Source organism: Rhipicephalus sanguineus, chromosome 4, assembly GCF_013339695.2.
Source record: "Rhipicephalus sanguineus isolate Rsan-2018 chromosome 4, BIME_Rsan_1.4, whole genome shotgun sequence".
Taxonomy (NCBI): Eukaryota; Metazoa; Arthropoda; class Arachnida; order Ixodida; family Ixodidae; genus Rhipicephalus; species Rhipicephalus sanguineus.
In genome coordinates, this window is record NC_051179.1 from 140,766,151 (window position 1) to 140,793,671 (window position 27,521).

At 48.0% G+C, this 27,521-nt stretch overlaps 1 protein-coding gene across 1 annotated transcript in view; it reads right to left on the reverse strand.

Moving 5' to 3' along the window:
* LOC125758309 (BEN domain-containing protein 5-like) overlaps positions 1 to 26,550 on the reverse strand; it is a 49,252-nt gene extending 22,702 nt beyond the window's left edge. The window contains exons 1-2 of the mRNA XM_049415351.1: positions 26,533 to 26,550; positions 25,697 to 25,925 (exon numbers count right to left, since the gene is read on the reverse strand). Coding sequence (XP_049271308.1) covers positions 25,697 to 25,925; positions 26,533 to 26,550 — 247 coding nt within the window. The remainder of the gene's footprint in view (positions 1 to 25,696; positions 25,926 to 26,532) is intronic.
* Between the last annotated feature and the right edge of the window lie 971 nt (positions 26,551 to 27,521).

A 27,521-nucleotide genomic window follows, 5' to 3' on the forward strand; every position in this document is an offset into this window, starting at 1 on the left:
AATCGGCGCATGTTTCAAGCCTGAATGTGTCATAATGACGGAAACGTGCAAAGGAATGTACCCAGCGAATTTCATTGAGATCCATCGACCTCGAAAAATCGCCGGAGTTGGCTTTTAAAAAGGGATAACTTGCGACTTTGTTGTACACGCGGATATCCCGTTGTTCAACTTGGCGCGTAACAATGGTTTACACGCTGTTTTTTGTCATTTCGCGACCATAACATAGACGCCCGCCATGCCGCCGAGCAAACAAGTGAGAAAATTGGGCGATGGCAGCGCCGCCGCTACTTTCGCCGCAAGTTGGGGATGGAAAAGCAAGGGGAGAGCGTTTCGGTCGCGCCACTCAAAAGTTCTTGTGTCTCCGGGACAAGATGGAGTAGCGTTGTTTCAGACCGGATAGAAATAGCCGCGGCGGCCTCCTGGTTCACGTGTGATCCCAAGCCCAACTTGCGGGTGCTTGCCGCGGCCGCCCTCGTGTATTTCCAGGGCGTGAGGACCGCTGTCTTTCCACGGCGTGCACGCTGGCGTGACAGTGGTGTGGTGGGGTCTTCGTCCTTACGGAGTAGTGCGTTAGCATCTTTAAGTAGCCATTGGTGTGTGGGCGAAAGATGCGACGGTGATGTGCGATCCGTCTGAGGAGCTGCCTCCTTCAGGAGGAGATCGTATGTTTTGGAACGGGTGGTTTGTGTTCCAAGGGTGTACCCCTCGGGGAAACCCCCATGGAGGTTGTCCATCTTATGGTGAATTCCATTGGCAGATTCGGAGCACTTCCGGTAGCAGTTTTTCTGCTCCATTCGGAGCAGGTCTGTTCCATTGGCGGGTTGAGAGTGTGCTCCCTGTATGTTTCATTGGCAGATCTGGCAGCGCTCCGGCCATATTCATCCACGGAGCAGCTCTCTCTACTCCGTGAAAAGCGGCGGATTCGACCGGAAGTCGCAAGCTCCCTGCGCGTGCGCAGAGCGTGGCGTGCCGGTGTGATGAAATGCGCTGTCCGATCGCGCCCGTTCTCTCCGCTGGCGCCCGTGAAGGCGAAAACTGCGCGAAATGCGAGGAATGCTGGGCGCTTGCGAAGCAGATGTGCGCTAGCGCCTCCTACCGTTTGCTCTGGCGAGGGTGCTTGTGTTCCATTGGCAGATTTCCTTCGGATGCTCTCCACGGAGTGGAGTGCTCCGGCGTAGAGTTCGTCGGCCACTCCGAATGTGTCAATGGAATTCACCATTTGGAATGGCGCGACGTCGTAAAAAAAAAAAAACAAGACGAAGGAATCTACATTTTCTTTTATTAAAGCTTGATAGCCCTGAAAAGCACTACACTTAGAAGTGCTGATCAAACGGAAAAGGAAAAACAAAAATTGGGTGACGCTTAAGAGTTGAACGCGATGGCGATATCCGGCCCCATACTTATCGTGCTCTGTTTCGCTTGTCATTATGGTCAGTCGCCCGGTCTCACGCACACACATTTGACATACCTATAGTAAGGGTAAAGGTTTCCGCCCTCTTTAACAGCACTTTTATGACAACAGTGTACCCACTGCGTGTCTGTAAGAGAATGCGCGCACTAATGTGCATGCCCTTTGTAATGGGTGGCATGCCTTAAACCAGCAACAATTACGCGCGCGATACTTTTTCGAAGTTGAGACGCACACACTACGTGTTCGTAAGGGAATACGTGCAGTAATGTTCCTTTTGTAATGGGTGGCCGGCTTTAAACCACCAACTCGTTATGCAGTTCACATGGTGTGACACCAATGTTTTACTGCGATATATACATCTCGGACACCTGTACACAGGACGCGTATGTTTGTGAAGCATTAAAGTTAATTTCAGTGCAGCTCCAAGCAATGGAGTGGCTCTGTGGTAGAGCACGGTCTTTCCATGCAGACGGCCTAAGTTCCATTCTCACTCGAGCCTAAGATTTTTTATTATTTATTTTATACAAGATGTTGATTTTTCGCTCACAACCAACGACGCCGACAACGGAAGTAGTGCGGAACGAGCTCTTTAACGCATGTTGCGTTAAAAGGGCGCACTAGTGTGCGCGAAACTAGCTATAAAATTAAAAACTGTGGAGCGAAGAAAAATGCTTGTTGCTGCTGGAAAATTGAGAGGAACTCTCCTGAAAAGTCACATACTTCCACCCTATTCATAACACTTTATTGGATCAGATTTGCGAGCTAGCGATCACAGACTCATGTCTGTACTGACGTCGTGCAATAAGCATTTCTCGTGACCTATTTTTTCTTCTTTATATGTTGCAGTAGACAGTTTTGTGCAAAGGGCATTTATTTTGTGAATGTTTTTATTGAACGTTTAGAAAAAACCTATGCAATAAACAATGACTTTGCTGCAACCTCCTTTCGCTTCATACTTATTTGCTATGAGTGGCCTTTTTAGGTTGCATAGCCCAGCACGTACAAACATCATGGAGTCATTTGTTTTTCTGTATTTGGTTGGAAGAACTCCCTGAAATGTCCAGAAAGTCTTCAACCTGTTCATCGCTTTTTCGACGTGGATTCTCACGGAGGCAATGCGCCGCGTAGTTGCTTCCTTTTCGGAGAGAAGGCTTTTTCCTAGTGATAAAAACACCACAATTAATGTGAATTTCGAGCATGACACACCTTTTTTGAATGCTGGCACATTCATCTTTACACCTTGAGCCTCCAGGTATGGATCAGGGGAAAAGCCTTGGTCAGCCATTTGACGTCGCCTTTCATAAAAACTGTTGTACACCAATTTTTTTTGTCAATATACTTGTCTGATGCACGACCACCGAAAGTCAGTGAAACAAAAATTGTTAGCCCATTTGGAGTAATAACTGTTAAAAATTTAGCTGTATCATGAGCTTTATACAAGCTGTATGTGTATGCCCTGGCTTTCTGCTCTGTGCTACTTCTGTGCAGTCAAATATGCAGGTTGTGTCTCCGTATCCACTGTCACTGAACGACTGTGGCACGCTCCTCTGAATCCTTGACTTTGGTAGCCATACTAGACAAGCTTTCATTACTTCATGGAGACGTTTGAGGATGTTAAAACTCCTGCAACTAGAAGAGGGAGAGATATCTCCAAGCTAGGTATTTGTACAAAAGGCTGAGTCTCGGGCACATAAGCGTCAGAAGCAGGTGATCATCTAACGGGACGTTTGCGGGTGGCACTGACATCCCACTGATAATTTTCAGAATAGCTGGGAAAACTTCTTTGGATACACCAGTGTAAAACTGTATGCCATGTGCTGACATTCTCGATGTCACATGTGGCTGAATTCGCTCTAGCATTGTGTAGCTGTGGTTGGAGAGTACTATGACTTCCCAATGGGTGCAGGCATCGGTCTTGCAGACCTGAAAATATATGTCTATAAATAAAGAACAATGCTGTTGGAGAATGCATAGGGTTTTCAGGTACCGCTTTCTACGAGTTTTTCTTGGCAGAAAAGAAAATCCAAGCCACTGGGTAGTTGAAAAGCTTTCACCAGTGAGCTATTTGTAGGGTCATCAGATGCCTGTGAGGGTATAGTTTCGACAGAAGGTATTAGCACATTTACGGGAGTATGTGCCATTCCTGGCTGTAACCTGCAGGTATTTACTTTCGGAAAATAGAGTATTCTAATAGCAATTCTACCGTACATACAGGAAAGGGTAAAGAGTAACCCCAGAACCACATAATATATACTGCAGGTTTGCATACTAACGTCAACAAAGCTGTAGAAGTAAACTGCAGTAAAATGCTGCAGTAACAAGACTGAAACTTGGGCTAGTTGGTTGTACGTCATGATGGCCCGGCAGCAAAACCTCACACAGAGAAAAGAATGAACATGAAAAAACAGCGCTGACTCACAACTAAATTTTTTATTTCAGGAACAACAATTATAAGAAACAGCTCCGTATGTTTCCCGCATGCACAAACTGAAGGAAAGCAACAATCATTGCGTACGAACAAACACCAAACGAACACAAAAAAACATTCTAGATCAAAGTCATATGTACTTGTCTAAAAATTCGTACTCTCAATCCTGGAATGTCGCCGATGGTTCACTGATACACGAACCAGATTGTTTTCTGATGTTGATTGTTTCCTTATGTCTTCGCATGTTAACAGATGTGGACGCGTACGGAAATTCAATGAGGTAATTATTTTGAACAGACGTCAGAACCAATTTGTTAGAGTTAAATGATGCTTACTACATCAGGAAACAGTCTGGTTCGTGTATGAGTGAACCATCAGTCACGTTACATGACACCATCTTCCGCTAAAGGGGACCATGAGGTGATGCGAAGCCGGAGCACTTGCACGATCGCGTTCCGTTGGCGTTCGCTGGGCATGCTACTGACCTCAGGAACACTACGCGCGTCGTGTCTTCCCTCTAACCCGGCCGTTAATTCTCATAGGGCGTGCGGGGAACGCGGTCGACAGGCGCGCGCGAGAGAGGCAGCGTAGGAAAGGAGAGAGAGGGGAAGGGGCGCGCATGCGCTGGCCGTCATCGTGGGGCTGCGCAGGAGAGAATTTTGGCATATCGAGCGTGCATTTCAGAGGAATCAACAGAGGCAAGCGCTGGACTAAACACGCGCAGCGCTCTACCACTTGAAGGAGAGGAGGCTAGAGGAGGAGAGTAGCGTATGCGCCGTGAGAGCAGAAGCGAGAACGCAGGAGAGCGCAAGCAGGTGCTGGTAGAGAAGTGGAGTGAGTAACGCGCAGCTGTTGGAGAGAGGGAAGGAGGAGAGTTGCGCATGCGTAGTGTGAGTGCGTACTAGAGAGGCTAGTAGGTATTGACTGTTGTGAACGAGTCGGCGCAGTTGAAATCATTTGCTATGACGGCGCACAGGTGGCGCTCCGGCCAGCTGGCGCGGGAGGCGCGCTCTTTCGCCCGCTTACGAGCGACACCCAGCAATGCGTTTTCTGTGTGCATTTTTGTATAATTTATCTGCGCGCTCACAATTTCGTTGGCTCATGCAGTCAGCACAATACCAGCGTCGTGATGTTCTGTGTAGCATTCTTGGGCAGCTGTATTTTCGGTCGGTCACCTCTGAAACTGCACTTAGAAGCAGGCGCTGGCAGTTCTTGCAACCCACCGTTGGGTTTGTATAGGCCCGCTTTTAATTATATTAAAGGGCGTATTATTGACATTTTTCTATTTCTGTCATTTTCATTACTCTGTTTTAATGTAAGCTACTTCAGGCTTCCAGAAAAAAAAGTCTTGAAGGTGGGAAACAGTATAGCTGAATAGGAGATTTTCCTAATTCAGTCTGGCCACACTGATTTTTTTGCCGTCCGCCATTAGTAGGGCGTCATTTCAGGCAGTTGCATGGGCAGTGTCGGAGAGCCCACACTACAGCGTCTCGCTTTCTGTTTTGGTGGTGATGTCGTGGTCCAAAAGTCTCGCAGTTATTCCGGAGACTCTTACGGAAGAAAATGTGGAAGCCTACAGCGCCTCAAAAAGGTTTAATAATAATATCTGGGGTTTAACGTCCCAAAACCAAGATATGATTATGAGAGACGCCGTAGTGGAGGGCTCCGGAAATTTCGACCACCTGGGGTTCTTTAACGTGCACCTAAATCTGAGTACACGGGCCTCAAACATTTTCGCCTCCATCGAAAATGCAGCCGCCGCGGCCGGGATTCGATCCCGCGACCTTCGGGTCAGCAGTCGAGCGCCATAACCACTAGACCACCGTGGCGGGGCGCCTCAGAAAGGTTAGCGAAGCACAACGATGAACGAAGTCACAAGTTTGCTGTGGAAAGCTACGTCCAAACCGCCTCGATCGAAACGTCTTCGTACACAGGGCTATCCCGAAAGCACTCAACGGAAAACTTTCGGCTCACGCGCTTCTCCAGCTGGCTACGCTCTTGTGCTGCAATGTCGAGCGCTCGCTCTGCTTTGTACAACGAACTTTTAGTGAGCTCCACTTCTTCGGCTTTTTTCTTTACTTCCGACTCTAACGCACGGACACGCGCCGTCATTACGTCGAGTTGTTCGGTGAGGTCGGAAATCTTTAGCGAGCACGCACAACCACACACCACGCCATCGATGCTGCTCGTCACCGATGTAGGAAAGCAGATGTCTACGTCGCTCACATCCGCGGTAGTCGATCGCCCGCCTTCGGAAGGCACTGGAGCGCTGACGAGGTTAAGTGGTTCTCGATTTCCTGGCTTTTTTCTTGGTGGAGGCCTCGGAGCACTAAACGCGAAGATGCTGGGCACGGCGTCTTGCTTCAAGAAACGACGGTTTCCGGCGACGTTTGGCAAGTAGTTTGCTTCAGTAAAATGCCTTGAACAAACTTTTGTGAACTTCGTCACGGTGAAGAAAGGGCCTTCGTCACGCTTAATAGCTATAATCCACCTTTTCCTCCAGTCCGTATCCTTCGGAAAAGAAAAAAAAACGAGACCTGCAAGAAAAGGTAGGCATCAGCCGCGCACCGATTGTAAACAAAGCCGCGGGCAAGCGCGCTTCTGCTTACCTTCGACCCATCCTCGTCTCGAAATCCTCTTTGCGTGCACTGCGGTACACAGCAATGGGCTGGCATTGCGCTGATCCCGTTCTATCGGAATCGGCAACTATTTGCGCAAACAGGATCGCACGCGAGCGTTCAATCTGAAGCGCGCGCGCGTGCACTCTGACTGCTCTGACGGCGCGCGACCTACTAATGGCGGCTGAGAAATGCTTCTCGTTGCTGCCGACAGGTGGCGCTGAATTAGGAAAATCTCCTATAAGGACCAAAGTTCGGCCCTCAGGTTAGGAACGCATGATCGTTCCGCTCCGGAGACACAATGACGAAACGGTATAATATGAAGGGAACAGAGCACAAAAGTGACACGTTTATTGAATTCAATATTTCGCTGCTGCAGTTCGGAGATCACTGACAGCGCCTCAGTTGGAGCAGCTTTTGCTTCTCGCGTTGCGTAGACTTCTCTTTGTTGATGGCTTTAGTGAAGAAGTGCAGCCTGGTTAAACTACACAACTTAACAATTTCTCTAGTGAGTGCTTGACCATGCTCGCTGCAGCCAACTTTTTGGAGGTCATGCCCGTGCAAAATCACTAAAAATGATAGCGCACTTTCGGCATGTAGCTCATTTCTGCTGAAAACACAGTAAACACTTTCTCCAGATTTGCAATCAAGTGTTGAAGGTGTTTCGAGGGGTACGGTCGAAACACCGTCAACACCTTTCGGGGTACAGCCCATGGTCGAATTTCCTCGTGAATGAGGCATTCTCATTTGTCTCTGCCTGCAGAGGCAAAATGGCTAAGGCAGATGCGCACATGTGGGGCATGGGAACCTTTTAAGTGCTTTCCTGGCGACATAGCCAAACACATAGAAAGTGAAATGGCTGTTACTTTTATTTTCAACCCAGCCTTTGTGGTAAAAATACTGCTGTCTTCAAGCACAGCTGAAGCATTTGCGAGGTTTTCCTCATCCAAGAGTTCATCCATTAAGCTTGTAATGCGTGCTGCCTTTTGTTTTCCAATGTCTGATGGCCCCAAGAGTGCACTTATGATCTTTGCTGGCGAGTTACACTTCTAGGTGGTTTCGCTAAGTTGTAGAACGCTAGGTTAACTATGAGCAAAAACAGCTCTGGGGAGGGGTGATCATTACACCCAAGCGATTGTCTAACAATTCCAAAAACATTCTCTAATTTGTCTTGGCACAAATTCACTGTTAGCAAGTATCTATAATTGAGCGATGACGTTAGATACCTCTACAAGCTCTCCATTAATGATGTGCTTGAAGGTCCTCACAATAAACCGATCTTCAAAATGACGAGAACACACAACGCATGTCTCGTCCAGCGCTCTGTCTTCTCGTTTTATGTTCCTTGCCCATTTTTCTCGACGAAGAGTGTCCGCCGGAGCACGGAACAGGGAGACTTTTTCGGCAAACATTTTGTACCCGCTTTTGCACAGCGGCACAAAGCATGTCCTGCCTTTCTTAGCTGGCATACTAAAAAATACGAAGAAATCACGGTAATGTCGCAGTTGATGTTCGGCGGAAACATATCAGGTAAGCCGCAATAAAGCAGAACAGAGGCGTACGTTGACTCACCACGTGCAGAGACGACAAAACTCGCGCTTCCACACAAGCAAGCACAAATACAAGCAAACAAACAGCTCGTCAGCTCACCCACGGGCTCACCTCTAACTCGTCTCCGGAGCGCAGCGCCCTAGCGGCGTCATAAAAACACGTTTCACCGCGGCGGCCGAAAAAGGCGTCTGCTCACGACACTAGCCAAACCCTTCTAGCCTCTCTAGTGCGGACTACTACGCCGCGTGTGGATTACCACGCCGCGCGACATACCCCCGAGCAAGGGATACTTCGCATCTAAAAAAACTTACACACTTTACGTTGCTTTTTCTGTGTATCAGATTTGCAAGCTAGCGATCACAGACCTATGTCTTATGTCTCTGTCTTGGACAGGACGCCAGTATTTAGGACAACTTAGGCATTTAGTCAGGCAAACACTAGCCTCCAAATTTTTCCTAGCCCAATTGCAACACGCTGGTAAATTGGGAACTTTAGTCTGGATAAAGAAAATCGGCGTTAGGTTTGTGCGAATATGCCGTAGAATATGGAAAATAAAACACACATTTCAACAATACAAGACTATAATATCTTCTAATCGACATGAGCTGCACGTGAACGGACTGAAGCTGAGTAAACGATGACATCTGCATCTGCATAGCACTGCGGATAGGAGGCCAACACGTCAGAAGTAGTTTTGTGATTGTGTTCTAGCATGACACTGGTTACTTCTGTGCTTGCACGTCTGGCAGCAATCATTATTCTCGCCGGGCAGTCCTTCGTCATTCTAGAAAAAAAAAAAAAAACGTGTGCTTTTGTTTTACCGAGTACACGGTCTCAACTATTACAGTACAAGATACTGCTTCCAATAAGCACCTGCGTTACCGCTGGTTTGGGTGCACTCCTATGCCCTTTGTTATGTGGTTACCGCCGTGCTTGCATGTCACTGTCGCGTTGGCGAACTTCAATTTTCTTTCTAACCTGACAGCTCTGGATACTAGGTGCGGGTCTGTATAGTGAAAACGCATATACACGTAAGTGCCGAATTCCTTTTCTCGTCTTGGGATCTGAGGAGCACTGCTAATTGGATGCAGTTGGCAGCAAAAACAAGTTCAGTCCAGCAGCGGCCCTTGGTCTCAAGGGCGTACGTGAGATTTTCGTGCTACCTCCATGCTCTATTTTAGTAACGCAAGCACTACTCATTTATCCTCACCACACACAATTCACGCCACTGTCATGATTTTAGCAATTATATGTTTTACGCGCCGTCACTGCGAACACTTTTAGGCCCTTATACAGCCACCTAACATTATTAATCACATCCCATACCATGACCTGGCACTCTTTGGCCACCACTGGCCCTTGTGCCATAAAAAATACCTTATAACAACAACAACAACAACAACAGTCTAGCAGTGAAGTAATTTGAATGAAAAACTATCAAGCTGCCAGATGGACGATACAAAGTGACGTTGCCCTGAAAAGATGACGTTCAGTTGCTGTGACAAGACTTTGGGAACTTATCACACGACCTTTGAGTGAGCGAGTGCTTCAGAGACGAATGATAACACCATGAGGGAGTATGTACGAGTTGGACAGGCGGAGATCGTAGAAACGCCCTTGCTGGACCCTAAAAAAGTTTATGATATGCCGCATACACGTACAGCTTTTTCAATGCACATTCGCACGCCAGAGGCTGCCAGTCGTTAAATGCACCTTGGAATGTGAAATCCTGTACCAAGATCTTGTGACGAAACTTCTACAAACGCACTGCATAGCTCCGATATTGGACATGTAGAAAGTGTTCTTTCATATCTGGATAGGAGAGGACAGAGATGCGTATCAATTCTTTCGGTTTGAAGGAAAGAGGACTCTGTCGCGGTGCGGTTGCGCTGACGACGATGAGGTGGCAAGGAGCTCGAGAGAGCGAGCGCGTGAGCCATAGAATAAACCAGTTTATTTTCTATGTCCAGGGAGCGGCATCCTTCTCTTTCTGCTTCTCGCGACGGTGGTGACTAGACCACGCAACACACCATTTCAGAGGTTGGTTGACTCACACTGAGTCAACCAACCTCTGACCCGCCTGTCACCATGGCGCTACGACCAGATGAAACCACGGCGCACTGCATCGTAAAACAGCTGCGATTTCCCGAATTCTGGCTAGGAAGTCCAGCTGTCTGGCTTCTACCTGATTTCCTGGCTGGTTTCTACCTTCGTAACATCATCTCGCGGCAGGACAAGTACGCCGTCACGGTAACCATGCTTCCTTCTGCTTTGCAATGCGTTGTGCCTCCACCTCGGTCGCAGGCGTATGACAGAATTCGAGACTTCGTCCTAGCCCTACGGCAGCTGGCAGTGCCGCGTCACTAGCTTGCTGCCACGCTAACCGTTGGCTTCGAACCTCGTACTGCCAAAACAAGCCAAGTTGTCTTTTCCGCCACATTTTGGTGCTACGGCATCAATCCATTCACAGGTAACCACACAGCCGTCCCACGACATCGCTTTCGGCGCAGCGCCCAGGACGACTTTGCGGGCGTCAGTGCCAAGAATGAGTGTCTCATGCCATCAGCACTGTCTACTTCACCTGCCGTCGCCGACGCCAGCGCTCATCTGCCAATGCATACTCAGAGTCAATTAGCACCCGCATCATCTGATGCACCATTGCCAGTGGCCGCACAGGAACTCACACATTCTACGGATTCCTCTCAGTCAGGTTTTACGGATTCCTCTCAGTCAGACAGCTCTGTCCTCCGATGCCGCTGTGCTACTCGTGCGTTCTCGACGCCCACAGCGTGCGCGCTCCAGCCAACGAGTGACGACTCCTGCGGCGCGCCTTTCGTGCTCTCACCCTGCTTCCCCCTCTATGCGCCGACGCTGCAGAGCTTCAACGCTCATGCTCTTCAGTAGACGACGTCGGCTGAGACGCCTGTTTCGCCGCATCTCTGGCCCAGCTATTTGTGCTTGATTGGCAAGTGGCGTGCAACTTAAACGGAAACGTGAACTTGAGATCGCAGCGATGCAATCTGCCTGCGAGCGCGTTAACATTCTCATACTAGATTTCTCCAGATTCACAACGAGGTGCATATGAAAGCGCATACGGCAGCTGCCTCCCTACTTCAACGTGCCGGCTCACACGATTCACTTCGGATCTCTGCCCCGTCATGTGCCTGCGACAAAATCTTTCACATTTCCCAACGTGACATCATACGACCAGCTGTGCGTTGTTTTTTTTTATATTTAAAGCCTCGTCCAGCACACCAGTTTTCACTCAGCACAGGATATAGCGATGCCTTCGCTTCTGCATCAATTCCTGGATTGGAACTTGAGGATAGCTCTTGTTCAGGGAGTGGTGGTGGTGGGATGCCCCAGGTTACAAGTGGTGTAGCTTGAGCAGACTCCACAACACACTGCAGCAAACGAGCCACGTGCTTGCAATTTTTGGATGAGAAAAAAAAAAGGTCATTTACCATGCCATGACATGCCATAAGAACCTTTCTCTTTCAAAGGCATGACCACAGCCTCACCACCTTGTGCCTTTGGATACTTCCGCTTCTACAGAGGCTCTCTTTGAGCTGTTTTTCTTTCTTGTCATTACAGTGCAAGGCCGCGATTTACGACCTTAAAGATAAATACACAACACAACAGTTGCTGGAATCGTGACATTTACACACCGCGACACAACAGTTCCCATTGCCATGCTCGTACCTGGCCGCCATGATTTCATAGGTATAGGCTGTAAATTTGGGGGCAAAGTGTATATGTAGGCATGAAACAGCTCGACACTGCAGGTCTGCCCCTTTGTTGACAAGTGCCACACTTATCTGAGCAGTCTCTTGGCAGCTACAATTGGAGCCACTTGGTCATGTGCGCGTGTGCCTAGGAAGACAGCAGATTAAAAAAAGTGTTAAAAAGTGTTAACAAAAGCTGTAAGATACATCTATGCAACAGCACAAGATGAACGTTAGAGTCGTCAGTTTACTTTCTTCATATTACATTACACAGTCTCTATCGGACTTACCTTGCTTTATCTGCCTTCGCTGTTCCAGAGGGCCATGTTCACGAGGCGGAAAAGTGGATGAATGTCCGCTGTGCACATCGGAAATGTGGTTCAAGATAGAGAACCACTTCGCTACTATCAGCTGCGCGTCTCCGTTGCTAGTGCAGGCGCTGTATTAAAGGTGGCTTACAATTGCCTTACCCCAAAAGATGACGTCACCATCTTTGAACCGTTTGGACACCGCTATAAGTTGATTCCTGCACATTTGGAGAAAGCAAGTCTTCAGCAATTCCACTACTGCAAGAGCTCATATTTTAACTGATTTGCCATATAAGGAATCTTAATAAGTCTCTGTCAAAGCTTCGCACGCGGCTGCTGATATATCAGTGATTACCTTTTCCAACATGGCACTCATCATATCTGTGGCTGTTGGCAAGGTACTTCCGGATTGGTTCATGCCTATTCGTTATCCGTGTTGAAACCCTCACTCCCTGACCTTGCATGTAGTTGAGGCCGCGTGTATGGCCTTCGAGTTCCATATGACAGCTTCCACCAACCCCGTTTGTTTGAAAGCCATTAAAAAAAGCTGTATGAAGACAAATGCAGTTGACTATAGGTAGACATAAAGAGGATCCAGATGCAGCAGCTCAAGATGAATTATCTTGTTAGTGGTTACATCCAGCCTGGAATATATGCCAAACTTAGCAGAAAATCCAGGCGAGCCTGAACGGCCGTCGCCAGCTTTGTCTGTGTCCCTTACCACGGCAGTTGAAAGTAGTACTTCCTGCTCCTATTTCCAAACCTAAAAAAAGAAAGACAAATCATAATGAGTAAAAAAATAGTGTTACAGTAATCACATGTTGACAGTAGGCACTGCAACTACCTGGCAATACGGTGTAAATTTCGTCCTAATTTCACTTTCTGGTCAGTCACCCATTCAATATCATGTTGCTTACCGCATATGCTTACCGAATGCACAAATTTTGGCAGTACATAAGCGTGCAGTCCCTGCCATAACGGTGCTGCAATGAAATGAAACGCACTCACACACAACATCCAACTGCTGTTAATTTGGAAATTTCTCCTTGCACAATAAAGGAAACAGTGCACATCACCAAACTAATAGTTTCACAAAGGAAATATTCGCAGTATGTCAGTGAAAGGTACAGCTTCAAGTAGCGGCCTGCGTTACCTCTGGTTCGGGCGCACTCCTGTGCGCTTCGTTCTGTGGTTACCGCCATGCTTTCATGTCATTGTTGCATTGGCGAACTTCAATTTTCTTTTCGACTTGACAATCCCGAGACCAGGATCGAGTTGAGAACGTCCACAGACTTTGATGTATTTTTTCACAAACAGTGCGTTTGTCTGCAGCTGCAACTTGCGCAAAGCACTGTAAATGTCATCATATGATGCAAACCGTGCACCAACCCTGTGGGTACTGGGCTTGATGCACCCCGTCCGTAGTTAAAGCAAGGACGAAGGAGGCCTCAACTCACAACAATAATATATGTAGAACTATGGCTCGTACGGCAGGGTGGGCCCAGGGACACGGGGCAGTGAGGCGGCGACCATGATCTCTAGCAGCAGCAACGGGCAGCGCAGGTTGGGCAGCGCGCAGGCTCTCCCTTGACCATCGCGCACTGCCTCTTGTAAGCCGCGCAGGTGGGCCACGCTTACCGCCTTTGCGGAGCACATGGCGCTATCTCAAGATAGCCGGTGGTCGTGGATCCCACAACCCTTATCACCATCCTGACACGTGCGTAAATCAAGCTACAGAGCGCATGTGACCAACCCTTTGTTCTGACCACAAGGCACGATCTGCTGTTTCACTGATGTACTTTCACCGTAATTTCATCGATGGCGCTAGCTGACACTTATGCCCAGGGTATATATGGCTCTGCTTATGCCTAAACAGAATTACGACTCTCTCTCTCGATAGACAGCGCCATATCGCCGTGCAGCCGACCTCACGGGGCCTCAAAAGGTCTCGTGAACTGTTTATAGAGTCCACTTTACATGCAGCAAACACTGTTGTTGAGGTAAATAGGTCAGGTTCAAGTGGTATTGGGTGATCATGATGTGCTGTCACACCCAACTGGATGTCCGGGCTTAAATACGTTGTCAATGGTGAGGCACTACTGGCTTTTGGCACCACAGCAAACTGTCCACACAAGTTTTGCGAAAGGTTGACGTTGCAGGTACTGCCATCACGTCCCTCAGGTGCCTTGCAAATGGGGATGGCGCATGTTTTTCGAATGCCCTCCAAATTTGATAGCAGCCAGCTGTACTTCATGCTTAAGTCTGTTTTTTGCGTGCTTCATAGAACGTTAAAGGAGTGGGATGCTCAAGTTCACCTACACCGTGCGCCGATATTTTGTCCTCTTTGTTGCGGCAATTCGGTGCAAGAGAGCTCATGTGGCGCCTCCCCATAGCCGTTCTCCTCGAGCAGCAAACACACCTTGAGTAGCCCCAGAATGTGATGGCAGGCGCCATTTTTCCTTGCTTCGCATTCACATGTGCAATCGTGAATGCTCCCATCACGACAGAAAGCAGCAGACACTTCGTATGTAGGGACTGTGTTTTTCTGTATTCTGTAGCGCAGTGCGCGACAGCTAAGGTGGATAGTTGGGCTAGTTGGTATCGAAAATAATGTGACTGGGTGACTAGCGTAAAAGGAGACATGCGCGCACACGAATGAGCGTTGAGTGGCTGAAGAAACAAATTGGGGAGGGGCGAAACATGCAGGGAAGGGTGTTTCAGCTCCAATAACGTGAGATCTGTGGAGGGGCGAAGCAGGCAGTGTGCGCCGGTGTTTCCCACAGCAAAATCTCTGCTAATGGACACTAAGAGACAGTAGAAAGAGTGGACACCGAGACCTGTAGTCCGCTTTTAGTTAGCGTGCACACTGCGAATTGTTACTGTACAACTACGCACAAGAGAAATCTGGCACCGGCACTACATTGCAGGTCAAGATCCAGTGCCTATATATGCGCGATGGCCGGTGAACAGTTGTGCAGCGCAAGCAGTCAGTTTTTTCAACCAAGAAACTCGCTAACAGACGCTGCCTGCGTCGGCGTTGTCTCTCGCGGGCGAGGGCACGTTCTCGTTCCTTGCGAGCTGGTACTTCAGCGTTCATCGCAGAAAGAGCGTTTCCATAGTGAACGCGCGCCGTTCGCTTTCTCTCGCCACGCGGCGAGCGCTAAGGCGGTGGCGCCGTCTGTTGCGCTCAAGCGACGCCAAAACAGTGAAATCGTGCTCCAACTTCGATTGCCATGCCGATCACCACAGCCGCCGCCGAAGCCGCCAAAGCTGGCCAAAACTCCGAAGCGAGTGAGGGAGCCCGTATGAAGCTTAGAGAGAGCTGAGCTATCCCTACTGAAAATCCCTATATCTATAGGACTCATACATATGATGGTATTGGATATGGGGTTTATGGGTCATGGATTTTATTGGTCATATGGGGTTTATGGCTCATATGGGTCACGTGGGCAGTACAGGTGCACAGCTATAGGGACACTTCTGCATTTGAGCATAGTGATAATGGGAATGCTGGTTAATGAGAAGTGAAGGAAAACATGCAATGATGTGTGCTTTAATGATCGTTGCTTTAAAATGAAGTGCAGTAGACTGTAAGTGGGTGCAGTAATTTAATATATTCTATGTATATAGATAGCAGAAAAGCAATGAGACGTACTTTTTCACCTTCATGATTTATTAAGATCATTAAGCATCTCTGCTATTATCTATTCTTTTTCGGAGCCCGTCGGGCGTAGGCATGTAGGCTGGCTTAGCCTGGCGTATGTGGCAAAGCCATCTGCAGAATAATGTAAAAAAGATTAATTACTTAATTAAAAGATTATTTAAACATTAGGTGATTTGTTAATGTGTCAGTTAAAACCTAATGTCAGTACACAGCGAAACACTCTAAGCGAAAACACTCTCTAGCCACAGGCTGCAGCTTTTAAGGTGTGAGGGCCCTCCTCGGTGTCCCCTGCTTTTCTTCTTGGCGAACAAAGCGCCGGCAAGGTGCTCCTGTGAGGCTCCTGTTTCGAAGATCAGGGATACCCCACAGGAGCTTCGTGGCCTCCTTGCAGAACAAGGAGTCCTCCTGTTTCACGAAAACGCCGCTTCCGAGGTGGACCTGCATGGAATATTGTTAAAGACCTAAGTAATAAGATTTCTTGAAAATGCATCATTCTAATTATTTTTCGTGTGAGTTAACTCTGTTGCATTCATTTTGAAAGTATTGCTATTTCAGTCACAAATATGACTTGCATACTGCCTTCTACCATAAAACTTCATTAATGTAAACTATTGTTCCAAGAGATCACAATTTTGATTTCGAACAGAATAATATAAGAGCTCACAAAAGGATAAGTATGTAGGGCTAGATACATGACAACAGGTAGGCCTTCTTTAGCCTGATTTATTTGGTTATGGCAAAGCAACACATGTGCTGCAACCAGGCAGAAATTTTTTCAGAGGGGGAGGGGGGCACCTCCATGATCTGAAGTGGGGGCAGGGCACGCAGATGTGGTCGACTATCATGTTGTGCTCTGTATGTCATGGCAAAAAAATTGGGGGGGGGGGGGGGAGGGACTGGGGGCACGGGCCCGGGGTGCCCCCCCCCCCCCGCCTGACCACGCCACTGGCTGCAACACATGACTCAACCGGTAAAGCATTGTCGTATCAAGCAGCTGGTCAAACGGTATGCCAATAAGTGCAACGCAGGCCAAGTGTACCGCTCGCTATCACAAAATCACTGGTACAAATTTCCAAATAAGCTTATTACTTACCGGGAGCAAAACTGTCGCCCTCTGTCAATTCAGTGTAAGCCGTCAGTGCGTGTTCGTCTTCGGTTGTCGACCACGCGACGTTGCTGCGGTGCTCGTGCGCGGGCTGCGTTTGGGACCTTTGCCGCCGTCAGCTTCAGCTTTGTCGAGCAGTCGCATGGTCGAACGCGGCGGGCTGTAATCGCAATCACGTGCCAGGTCCATTACTTGCTGCAGCAAATCTCGCAGCTCGGAATGTTCCTCTTCTGTCCCGGAGCTAGTTCGGAGCCATAATCACAATTTTCATAAATGGGAAAAAATATTACAGCAGAGAACAGTACATAAATAAGTGCAGTACGAGAAGCACCTACCTCTTCATTTTCTTTTCATCCCGCAAAAAGCGCAGCAGGATTAAATTAAGCCTCTCCTTGACACTGCGAGCCCTGTAGCTCCTGCCCATCAGCTTGCACAGCCGATCGGCTATCTTCAGCCAGTTCGCAGGGTCAAGGAAATTTAGTTCCAAGACTTCTTTCGCAAGAGCGATATCATCGCTCAGCGTGAATCGCTTGCGCCCGGACAACGATGTTCGAGATGACACGATGACAACGAAATGGCTCAAACTCAAAAACAAGGTGTTGCAGTTCGCGCTTGTGCTTCGGCTTGTCCTGGCTCGGAGCACGACTCGGCGGCTTGACTCTCTGCAAAGCAGATCTCGCGAGTAGCCACCAACGACGTGGATTTGCGAGATAGAGCCGTAAACGTAAAGCCTATCCGGCGAGTAGTTTACGTTCCGTGAAGGTTCGCGCATGCGCAGATTCCATGCGGTACCCGTTAACACGGTAACGTAAAGAAGTATACGTACAAGCTAAAAGTCTCTAATATGACAGGGTGACTAGCTTAAAAGGAGACGCGCGCACAGGAATGAGGGTTGAGTCGCTGAAGAATAAAATTTGGGCAGGGGCGAAGCATGTAGGAAAGGGTGTTTCAGCTCCACTGACGTGCAAACTGTGGAGGGGCGAAGCATGCAGTGTGCGCCGGTGTTTCCGACAGCAAAATCGCTGCTAATGGGCAATGACAGACAGAAGAGAGGTTAGACACAGAGACCCGCAGTCCGCTTTTAGTTGATGTGCACGCTGCGAATTTTTATTGTACAACTACGCACGAGAGAAATCTGCCCCCGGCATTATATTGCAGGTCAACATCCTGGGCCTATATATACCCGGTGGCCGTTGAACGGGTGTGCAGCGCAAGCAGTCGGCTTTTTAAACCAAGAAACTCGCTAGCAGACGCTGCCTGCGTCGGCGTTGTCTCTCGCGGGCTAGGGCGCGTTCTTTCCTTGCGATCTGGTAGTTCAGCGTTTATCGCAGAAAAAGCATTTACATAGCGCGCGCCGTTCGCTCTCTTTCGGTACAAGGCCAGCGCTGAGGCGGAGGCGCCCTCTCTCGCGCTCAAGCAAGTGGAGTAGACGACGATGCAGAGGCGACAGTAGACGACGATGCGCGATGCACGCCGACACGCCGAGACTCTAAGGTGCTTGTTCCCCAAAAGAGGTTATTCATTATCGTGGTATATAGTGACCCGTTGAGTGCGCTCCGATCACTAGCATACAAAAAAAGCCGGCTCCCTATTGCAGGAGACATACTGAGAATCATCATTGAGGCAAACGAAACCAGGAAAGCTATAAAACTGCTGTATCCCTAGCCATGCCGGTATAAGAGGAAAAAGGACAGATAAGAGTGCAAATATGGCAACAAAATTGCCCATAAAAAACCGAGAAATGCCATCTACCGACTATAGCAGAATTCCGACGAGCACTTAACAAACACTGGCAACTAAAGTGGGATAAAAACGTAAATAACAAACTCCATGTTATCAAATTGGAGAATGGAAGTCTTGTAGACACCAGGGACGCTTCATAGAGGTAGTTCTGTGCAGACTACGAATCGGACATACACACATGACCCACAGTTATCTTCTACGTGAGGAGCAACAACCGACTTGCCAGAGCTGCAGAGAAATCGTGGAACTAGAGCGGCAACGGAAACAGTTTTTTCAGCCTCTATACCATCAAACAACACCATTTCATCCTGCCTTTTTTATAGGAGAGAACGCTAAAATAGAACCTAAAAATGTCATCAGATTCCTGAAAGCTGTAAAGGTACTACAACTACTCTAAGACTCTCTAGCAAAAGCTTTTGGAACCTGCTTATAACTTCCCATATACATTCAAAGATACCTTGCGTTTGGCGCAATATAGCCATGGTCGTTTTTTGCGCTGGAAAACCCGACACAACCAATCATTATCGTGGTATGTGTAGAACCTGTTTCCGACGACACTTTCACATATCACTGTAGAAATAATAGAGAGTGCAATAGTTGCAAACACAGGCATGAACATAAGAGGGAGGGGGGGGGGGGGGTCTTTGTAACATTTATTATTTTGCAAGCGGCACCTGAACGTTCATATGCCACAGACGAACTGACGACAAAGAGCACGGGGAACATTTTGAATAACTTGTGCAAATGGTACTACAAGTGGGAAATGCATGTGTCGGTTGCTTTTCGTGTAACTGTAATGCGAGCACCTCGCACATACCTGAGGAACACTTGGCTGGTTGAAATGATGTTTCATATGCAGCTTGTGCAAGAGATTTTTTGTGTGTGCCCCTATCGGAAAACCCAGTGGCACTGTCCCAGTGCCATACCTGATTATTGGACCAGTGTGGCGCTGGATACTGGGACGCTGGCACGCTGCACACGGCACACTGGACGCTGGCGCACTGCACACTGGGCGACCCGTTACGGGCCGAAATCGGGCTTTTAAATTGTTTCTAGAAGCAGTGGTCATACCCCGATCGTAATTAGGGCTAATACGCGATCACCGCGACAAAAAAAAAAAGAAAAACCTCGAAAAAAAAAACACCGAGCGGGAGTCGAACCCACCACCTCGATGCAGCAGACATCCTGAGTCTGACAGTTACCGCTGCACCACACTGGAAGACGAGACACGGGCACTTTTTTCTTCATGTTATAACTACCTCCGGTAGCCAGTATTTTCATTTTTCTCGTTTACAAACGCAGATTTCAGTTTCTTCGTGTTCGCGAGAACCTTAGGGAAGGTAGTTAATTTGTTTTTTGTGCGCTGCCTAGGATCGGAACGTCTGTCTGGCCCGTTCTGCCGCAAAAAATGTTAGCGTAACCGCAGATGTGTTGCGGCAATCGCACTGGCTCGCTAAGCAGTCAGTCATACCTACGTAAACACAATGTGCATCTGACCTGCACACTGAAGGCTTTAGTTTTCGTCACCCGTTTGAACACATTTTCTGTTCTTTTGTTTACGTTCCGCGTACTATACAGCCACAGTACAGCATCCTAGCCGAACCGGCCGTTAGGCTTAGAGCTGTACTCCGTGCGCCGCGATCGCTGTGAAGAACGTGGATATTCAATTACGAAGAATCTAATAACCGTTAGAATGTAGTTTCGATCATACTCGACTCAAGTCAGGCCATATTAGCACCTTCGACTACATGAATCAGAAGCTAAAAACTCCGAGATTGAGCGTTACATTGGCTCACTGTTGCCGGTGACGTGCGGCTTTCAGCGGTTCGAGCCCATATGGGCTCGTACCGCTGAAAGCCGATGTTATTATCAGACTAATACTAATGTCATATTGTGTTGCGAATGATAAGTGTTTTGATGCAGTTATATGAACTACATTTACGACACTTGAACACACACTGCAGAGAAAGCGCGCACGCGAGCGCTCGAGAGACGATTGCTTCAGCGTATACAAACCTCCGTCGCTTAACTAAACTAAAGCTAGATATGTACAGGACACACAATAGAATATTTTCAAGATATTCCGTAAGTTTTTCTTTGACTTCTCGCGACCCAATACCAAATCTTATATGAATTCCACTTAGTGCGTCCAGTTTTTTCCAATGTGCTGCCAGTGTTCCCAGTGCGCGAGCAGACACTGTACAGCGTGGCCAGTGCCTCCCAGTGCTGTAAGACACTGGGCCACACTGTACAGTGTTCCCAGCGTCTTTCAGCGCACTGGGCGGCACTGGCCACGCTGTACAGTTTGTCCCAGTGCCTCCCAGCGCACTGTAGTACACTGGGGCACACTGTACAGCGTTTCCAGTGCCACCCAGTGCGCTGAAAGGCACTGGGAGGCACTGGAAACGCTGTTTTTTTCCGATAGGGGCGTGTGTGGGTATCCGGCGCCAAAGTGAAAGGCGGTTGGAGCACTGCCAAGCTGCGTCCTCCCCCTTTGCGGGACCCAGCGCACGGCTTGTGTTGAGAAAGAGCAGACACCGCTGCAGCGGAGCACTGGTTCACGCACGAGAACGCTAAACAATAACCACAAACGGCAGATCGTGCGACCTGGGACTGAATTCTCAGCGGATCACTTTAGGGACACTTTCATGATATATTTCACAAGAATAACGCCTGACGCGGTCGGCCGTCGCCGTTGTCCGGACACTCTGTGCCAGCATGCCACGGCCATCAACGTTCTCAGTCGCAGACGCTGACGCATCGATGCTGATCTTGCGAAAGGGAAATAATTGCCAAGAGTGATCGCCTGAGAATACCGCCTCGAGAACAGCGCAGTTCACCAGAGTGGTTGCTCGCACGTGTGTCGAGCGATCTGTTCGGTGCTGGCAAGTGCTCGAACACCGAGCGCACCACCATTCGTATTAACATTGGTGTCACTGCATAAAACACTTGATAGCTTGATTAAAACACTGCCACGCGAGTGGTTGCTCAATAAAGTGACTTACCTATCTGCGTACGAAGACGTTTCGATCGAAGCGGTTTGGACGTGGCTTTCAGCAGCAAATTTGTCACTGCGTTCATCGTTGCGCTTCGCTAACTTTCTTGAGGCACTGTTGGCTTGTACTTTTTTTTCCGCCGTTAGGGTCCGGAATAAATGCGAGGCTTTTTGATCACGACATCATCACCAAAACGGTAGCGAGATGCTGTAATGTGGACTCTGCGGCGCTGCCCAGGAAGTGCCTGAAATGTCGCCCTACTGATGGCGAGAAAGTCAGTGTGGCCAGACTGAATTAGCAAAAGCCCGCCACGGTGGTCTAGTGGTTATGGCGCTCGACTGCTGACCCGAAGGTCGCGGAATCGATTCCCGGACGCGTGGGCTGCATTTCAATGGAGGCGACAATGTTTGAGGCTCGTGTACTTAGATTTAGGTGCAGGTTAAAGAACCCCCAGGTGGTCCAAATTTCCAGAGCCCTCCACTACGGCGTCTCCCATAATCATATCGTGGTTTTGCCGTAAACCCCAGATTTATTTTACTGAATTAGGAAATCTCCCATTCACTAGGTATCTATCGAGTTCGAGTGGGTATCGCTTTGCAATCCAGAACAAGTAGCTTTTAGGCTAATTATCTTGACCTAATCTGCGTATTCGGGCTTGGCCTTCATTAGCTTCCATGCCAAGTCACATAGCTTGGTCGTAATTAGGCTTAGCTAGACGCATCTTGCCGGCACAGCAGACTATACCGTAAAATGCCGAGCAGCGCCCCCCCCGAGCAAGCGCCCCCCCATTTTTCGGGAGACCTGAACGCGCCAGTGCTAAGCAAGCGTCCCCCGTCCCCCTCCTTCCCTGCGGCCCTTTTTTTTTTCATGACGAACATCGCTTGTGTAAAAAGCAAGCAGAATGCGTACATTGAATATCTAATGTTTATGAAATTGTTATCATGTGCCTGTCGTATATTGGTCAAACCGGTCGCTGCTTCAATGGTTTGAGAGTGACGAGGTGCAATAAAAACAGTAAAATAAAGCATTTGATTAGAAACATGGATTGGCATTTTTTATTTTTAGCGGCTATCCCGCCGCCATCTTGAATTTCGGTCCTTGACTGAGCAAGCGCGCCCCCTCCAAATCTGGTCGGATTATCCTTCACCGTAAGGGAGCGCTTGCTCGGCATTTACGGATAGGCACATAAGAATGTCAACTAGGAGTAATTAGCCAGCCCTAATTAGGTTTTACCATGCTCGAGCTAGACCTAATTAGGCTTGGCTATGATTAACTTGGCTTAACTACGCACAGCCGCCGAGCGCTCGCCGGCATGATGGTGATTGTTCTTGTCTGCATCGCGAATCGGGCAAACGACGGGCATAACACCTCTGCTGTAAAAGTGCATGTGTTGTGGTATGCACTGCTAAGGCTTGCAAAAAATCTAGCCGAATGGTGAATTTGCGCAGCGATGTGTTAATCGCGGAAATCTGTCTCTCCGACCCCGCCTTCTTGCTCTGTTTTCTGTGTGATATGCAATTAAATAACTGATTTACCGACGAATGTCTGCATCTGTAACTTGGAACTACGGTTATTGTGTGCTGACATTAAGCAATTGGAACAACCATTGCTGTTTCTCTCAGGCCCGCCAGCACATAAACGAAAAAAAGAAGCGACCCTGTTTTGTACACGCGTCGTCTAGCTGCTGCACTGCTACTTCATACCCACACGTCTTTACGAACCAAGCTGCACCGCAGCGCAGAGGGTGCAAAAAAATCGTAAACCAGCGTGGCACCTCTCCTGCGCCTTTTCTTCCGAAAGGCAGTCTGCACTAACTCGTGAACTATCGATGCGCATCGAACGGACCCCGTGTAGTGGTCGCCTGCGGCCGCTTTGTCGCGAAATGAAGTTCACGGCGTTCAGCAAAAGTTAGCAGTCCCACTTTAACCATTTTAAGCTGACCAATCTAAATCCGCTCGCGAGCTTCACGACGAGCCATTATTTTATACAAAACAAAAGCAGAAACACAACAATCAACGAAGCCGCAAGCACGAAGACTATGCAAATTCATGCACTACATATCGTTCCCACGCTGGCTGAACGATCGCAGCGCCAGAGGTCCCTCAAGTAAATATTTCAGGAAACTAACTTGTGCGACCCGTCTTGTGGCACTACAGCGGCAATACGATCAACTAGGCAGCTCCCGCTGTTTGTTGGGCACGCAATGGGCTCCACTTTTTTTTATCGAGCGGCCGTGGGCTAACTGGATAGCTGCTGTTCTGATCGCTTTCATCAGATGAAACCGGCACAACTGTATTGACGGAGCAGATGGAAAAGCACTACATGTTGCTCTAATTTCGATAAAGTCTTTGTCAACGAAATGACACCAGTATTTTAGAACAAGGGTTTTCATTCATGAAGAGGTTGATCATTTCGGTGACGCGGTGAGACTGCTAGGAAGCAACAAAGCATAAGCAATTACTTGGCTTTCTCCACACCCATTTTGCGCGACAATAGAAATGGTGGCATCTTGTTCCGTATGTCGCATCAAGCAACACCACCTTCGGGAAGGACTTATATGCTTGCTGCATGTGTAGCGTTTGAATAAACAAAATTTGTAGCTTCTAATTTTCTTCTGTGATGTGGATTATCTTTGCCCGATGCTGCTGACGGCACTTCTCTATTTCTGGAGCAAGTTGTTCAGCTTCATCTCGGCTGTGAGGATGTCGGCTAACATTGTGCAGATCCTATGTTGTTATCACATTTCCCGTTAAATGCCAGGAAAAGAGACATGCATGTATGAATAGCATGCGCTCACAAAACAGGAATGAACAGTGCGCAAGCCATATTTGAGCAGTCTCGGAGAAAGAATACGGCAATTGCTAAAATTGAGGCAAACGATGCGTCGCAAAAAGAGGGGGGAAAAAACAAGTCCCTACCCGTTCTTTCTGTTAGCTTCGCAGCTATGACATTGGGCAACACATTGAGGTCACGTATGGAACATATTCGTCGTCTTCGTATGTAAGTCAGCGGTTTATCCGATAGAACTGGAAAATTTCCTTGCTAACTTCGTGATTGTGGTTGCTACATCGGTCGCAGGACACCCTTGCTTCATGGTCCTGCGAAAATTTTTTCTACCTAACTACTGTAGACGTAGCCCGCGAGGTTGGTTCATTGTTTGAGCGCGTAAGCTAAGAAAGGATAGATTTATTGCAACTCACCTTTGCTGAGGATGTACGCCAGTAGCAGTGCACTCCCATTCCCCGGCGTGTTTACAGACGTACGTAACGTTTGCGTAGTTCGGCTTGTTTTCCAGTCGTTCAAGTCAAAGCCGCAAATTGATGGCGTCCACTGCCTTTGTAGCTTTCGCTACGAAAAGGGCATTGTTTTGGAGCCGAAATTCTCTAAAGGCGTGATCAAAATAGCTAAAACATTTAAATGGTGCTCCAACTTCGATTGCCATGCCGATCACCACAGCCCTAGAGCCACCGCCGAAGCCGCCAAAGCACCGAGGCGAGTCAGGGAGCCCGTGTGAAGCTTAGAATAAGAATGAGCTGAGCTGCCGTACTGAAAATTCCTATATGTATAGGACCCATACATATGATGTTATTGGATATGGGTCGTATAGGTCATATGGAGTTTATGGATCGTATAGGTCATATGGAGTTTATGGCTCATATGGATGTTATAGGATTATGGGTCACGTGGGCAATACAGGTGCACAGCTATAGGGACACATGTGCATTTGAGCATAGTGATAATAAGTGAATGCTGGTTAATGAAAAGTGAAGGGAAAACATATATGCAACGATGTGCGCTTGAAAGATCGGTGCTTGACGATTAAGTGCAATAGACTGTAAGTGGGTGGAACAATTTAATATATTCTATGTATATACATAAAAGAAACACAATGAGACATACTTTTCACCTTCATGGTTTATTAATATCATTCAGCATTTCCGGGATGTACCGATTCATTTTTTTAGCCGGTCGGGCTCAGGGACGTCAGCTGGCTTCAGCCTCACGTATTCGGCAAAGCCGTCTGCAGAATAATGTGAAAAACATTTACTTAATTAAAACAATAATTAAACATCTAGGTGATTTCTTCATGCTTCAGTTGAAACCTAATGTCACTACACAGCAAAATACCCTAAGCGAAAATACTCACTAGCCACAGCCTGCAGCTTTCGTGGTGTCAGGGCCCTCCTCGGTGGCGCCTGCTTCTCTTGCTGGCGCACGAAGCGCCGGCAAGGTGTTCCTGTGAGGCTCCTGTTTCGAAGGTCAGGGATACCCCACAGGAGCTTCGTGGCCTCCTTGCAGGACAAGGAGTCTTTCGGCCGCGACAGCAGCCATGCCCACTGCTCCTGCTTGACGAAAACGCCGCTTCCCAGGTGGACCTGCATGGAAAATTGTTAAGACCTGAGTAATAACATTTCTTGAAAATGCATCATTCTAATTATTTTTCGTGTGAGGTATCTTTGTTGCATTCATTTTGAAAGTATTGCTATTAGTTACAAATGTGACTTGCATACTGCCTTCTAGCATAAAACTCCATTACTGAAAACTATTGTTTCAAGAGGTCACAATTTTCATTTCGAACAGATAAATATATCAGCTCACAAAAGAATATGTATGTAGGGCTAGACACGTGATAACAGGTAGGCCTTCTTTAGCCTGATATTGTTTGGTTATTGCACAGCAACGATTGTAAGAATTTCAACCTGCAATTTGCTGGACTTCCATACTATTTCTCCCAAAAGTGCTACTGCGGTTACCTTTAATTGCGATCAGGCCCGATCGCGTTTAAGAAATCCGATCCGGACCGGCCGCATTGATCGCAATCAAAGGTGCCCGTGTCACATTGCAACTCGAACCCGACACACGGATAAAATATGGCACACAAAATGAGAAACACAAAGCTGCTTTCTTTGTGCCATTTTTTGTCTGTGTGTCATGGTAAACACACGCCTGCGAAAAAGTCATAGAAAATAAAATCGCACTCACCTCCAAGTAAGATGACATCGCCACGAAAGTACCCTTCCTCGATGTCGCCAGCTGCGTCGCTCCTCCAATAAACCTCCTTGTTTTTTGCAGTCAGATACGCTGCGCGGACTGAAATCATTTATGTGCTTAATGTCGACGATCGCACGATAACCATCTTTATAGACTACATACGCAACTTTTGGCGTATCCGTCATTTCGAAGCGCCTTCCTGGTTTCGGTTGCTGCCGACCTATAATACAGGGTTCGATCGGGTTCAAGTGCTTTTAATTGCGATCAGGCCCGATCGGGATCAAGACGATCGCGATCTGCCTCGTAGATCGCGTTTAAGAAATCTGATCCGAATTGGCCGCATTGATCGCAATCAAAGGTGCCCGTGTCACATTGCTACTCGAACCCGACATACGCATAAAATATGGCCCACAAAATGAGAAACACAAAGATGTTTTCTTTGTGCCATTTTTTGTCCGTGTGTCGTGTTAAACACACACCAGCGAAAATGTCATGGAAAATTAAACACACGCCAGCGAAAATGTAACGGAAAATAAAATCGCACTCACCTCCAAGTATGATATCGCCAAGATAGTAGTCTTGCTCGATCTTGCCACCTGCGTCGCTCCTCCAGTACACTTCTTTGTTTTTTGACAAGTCTGATACGGTTGGTGGACTGAAATCCTTAATGCGATTAGTGTCCACAATCGCGCGATACCCATCTTTATAGACTACATACGCAACTTTTGGCGCATCTGCCATTTCAAAGCGCCTTCCTGGTTTCGGTTGCTGCGGTTTCGGAAGCCAAAGTTAACGCCTATCTGCGGCAAATGCCGCCTACCTGTGTCAGGTACGGCCTACAAAAGCAACAGCGACAACAAAGACGTCCAGTCTACGATCGCCCCCACAAGACAAGCTGCTGCGCTTTTGCTCTCAGCGTTGCGCTGCTGCCGAACTGTCGTCAGGCGCGCTGGATGACTTCGGCCCGTACTGCCCCAAGC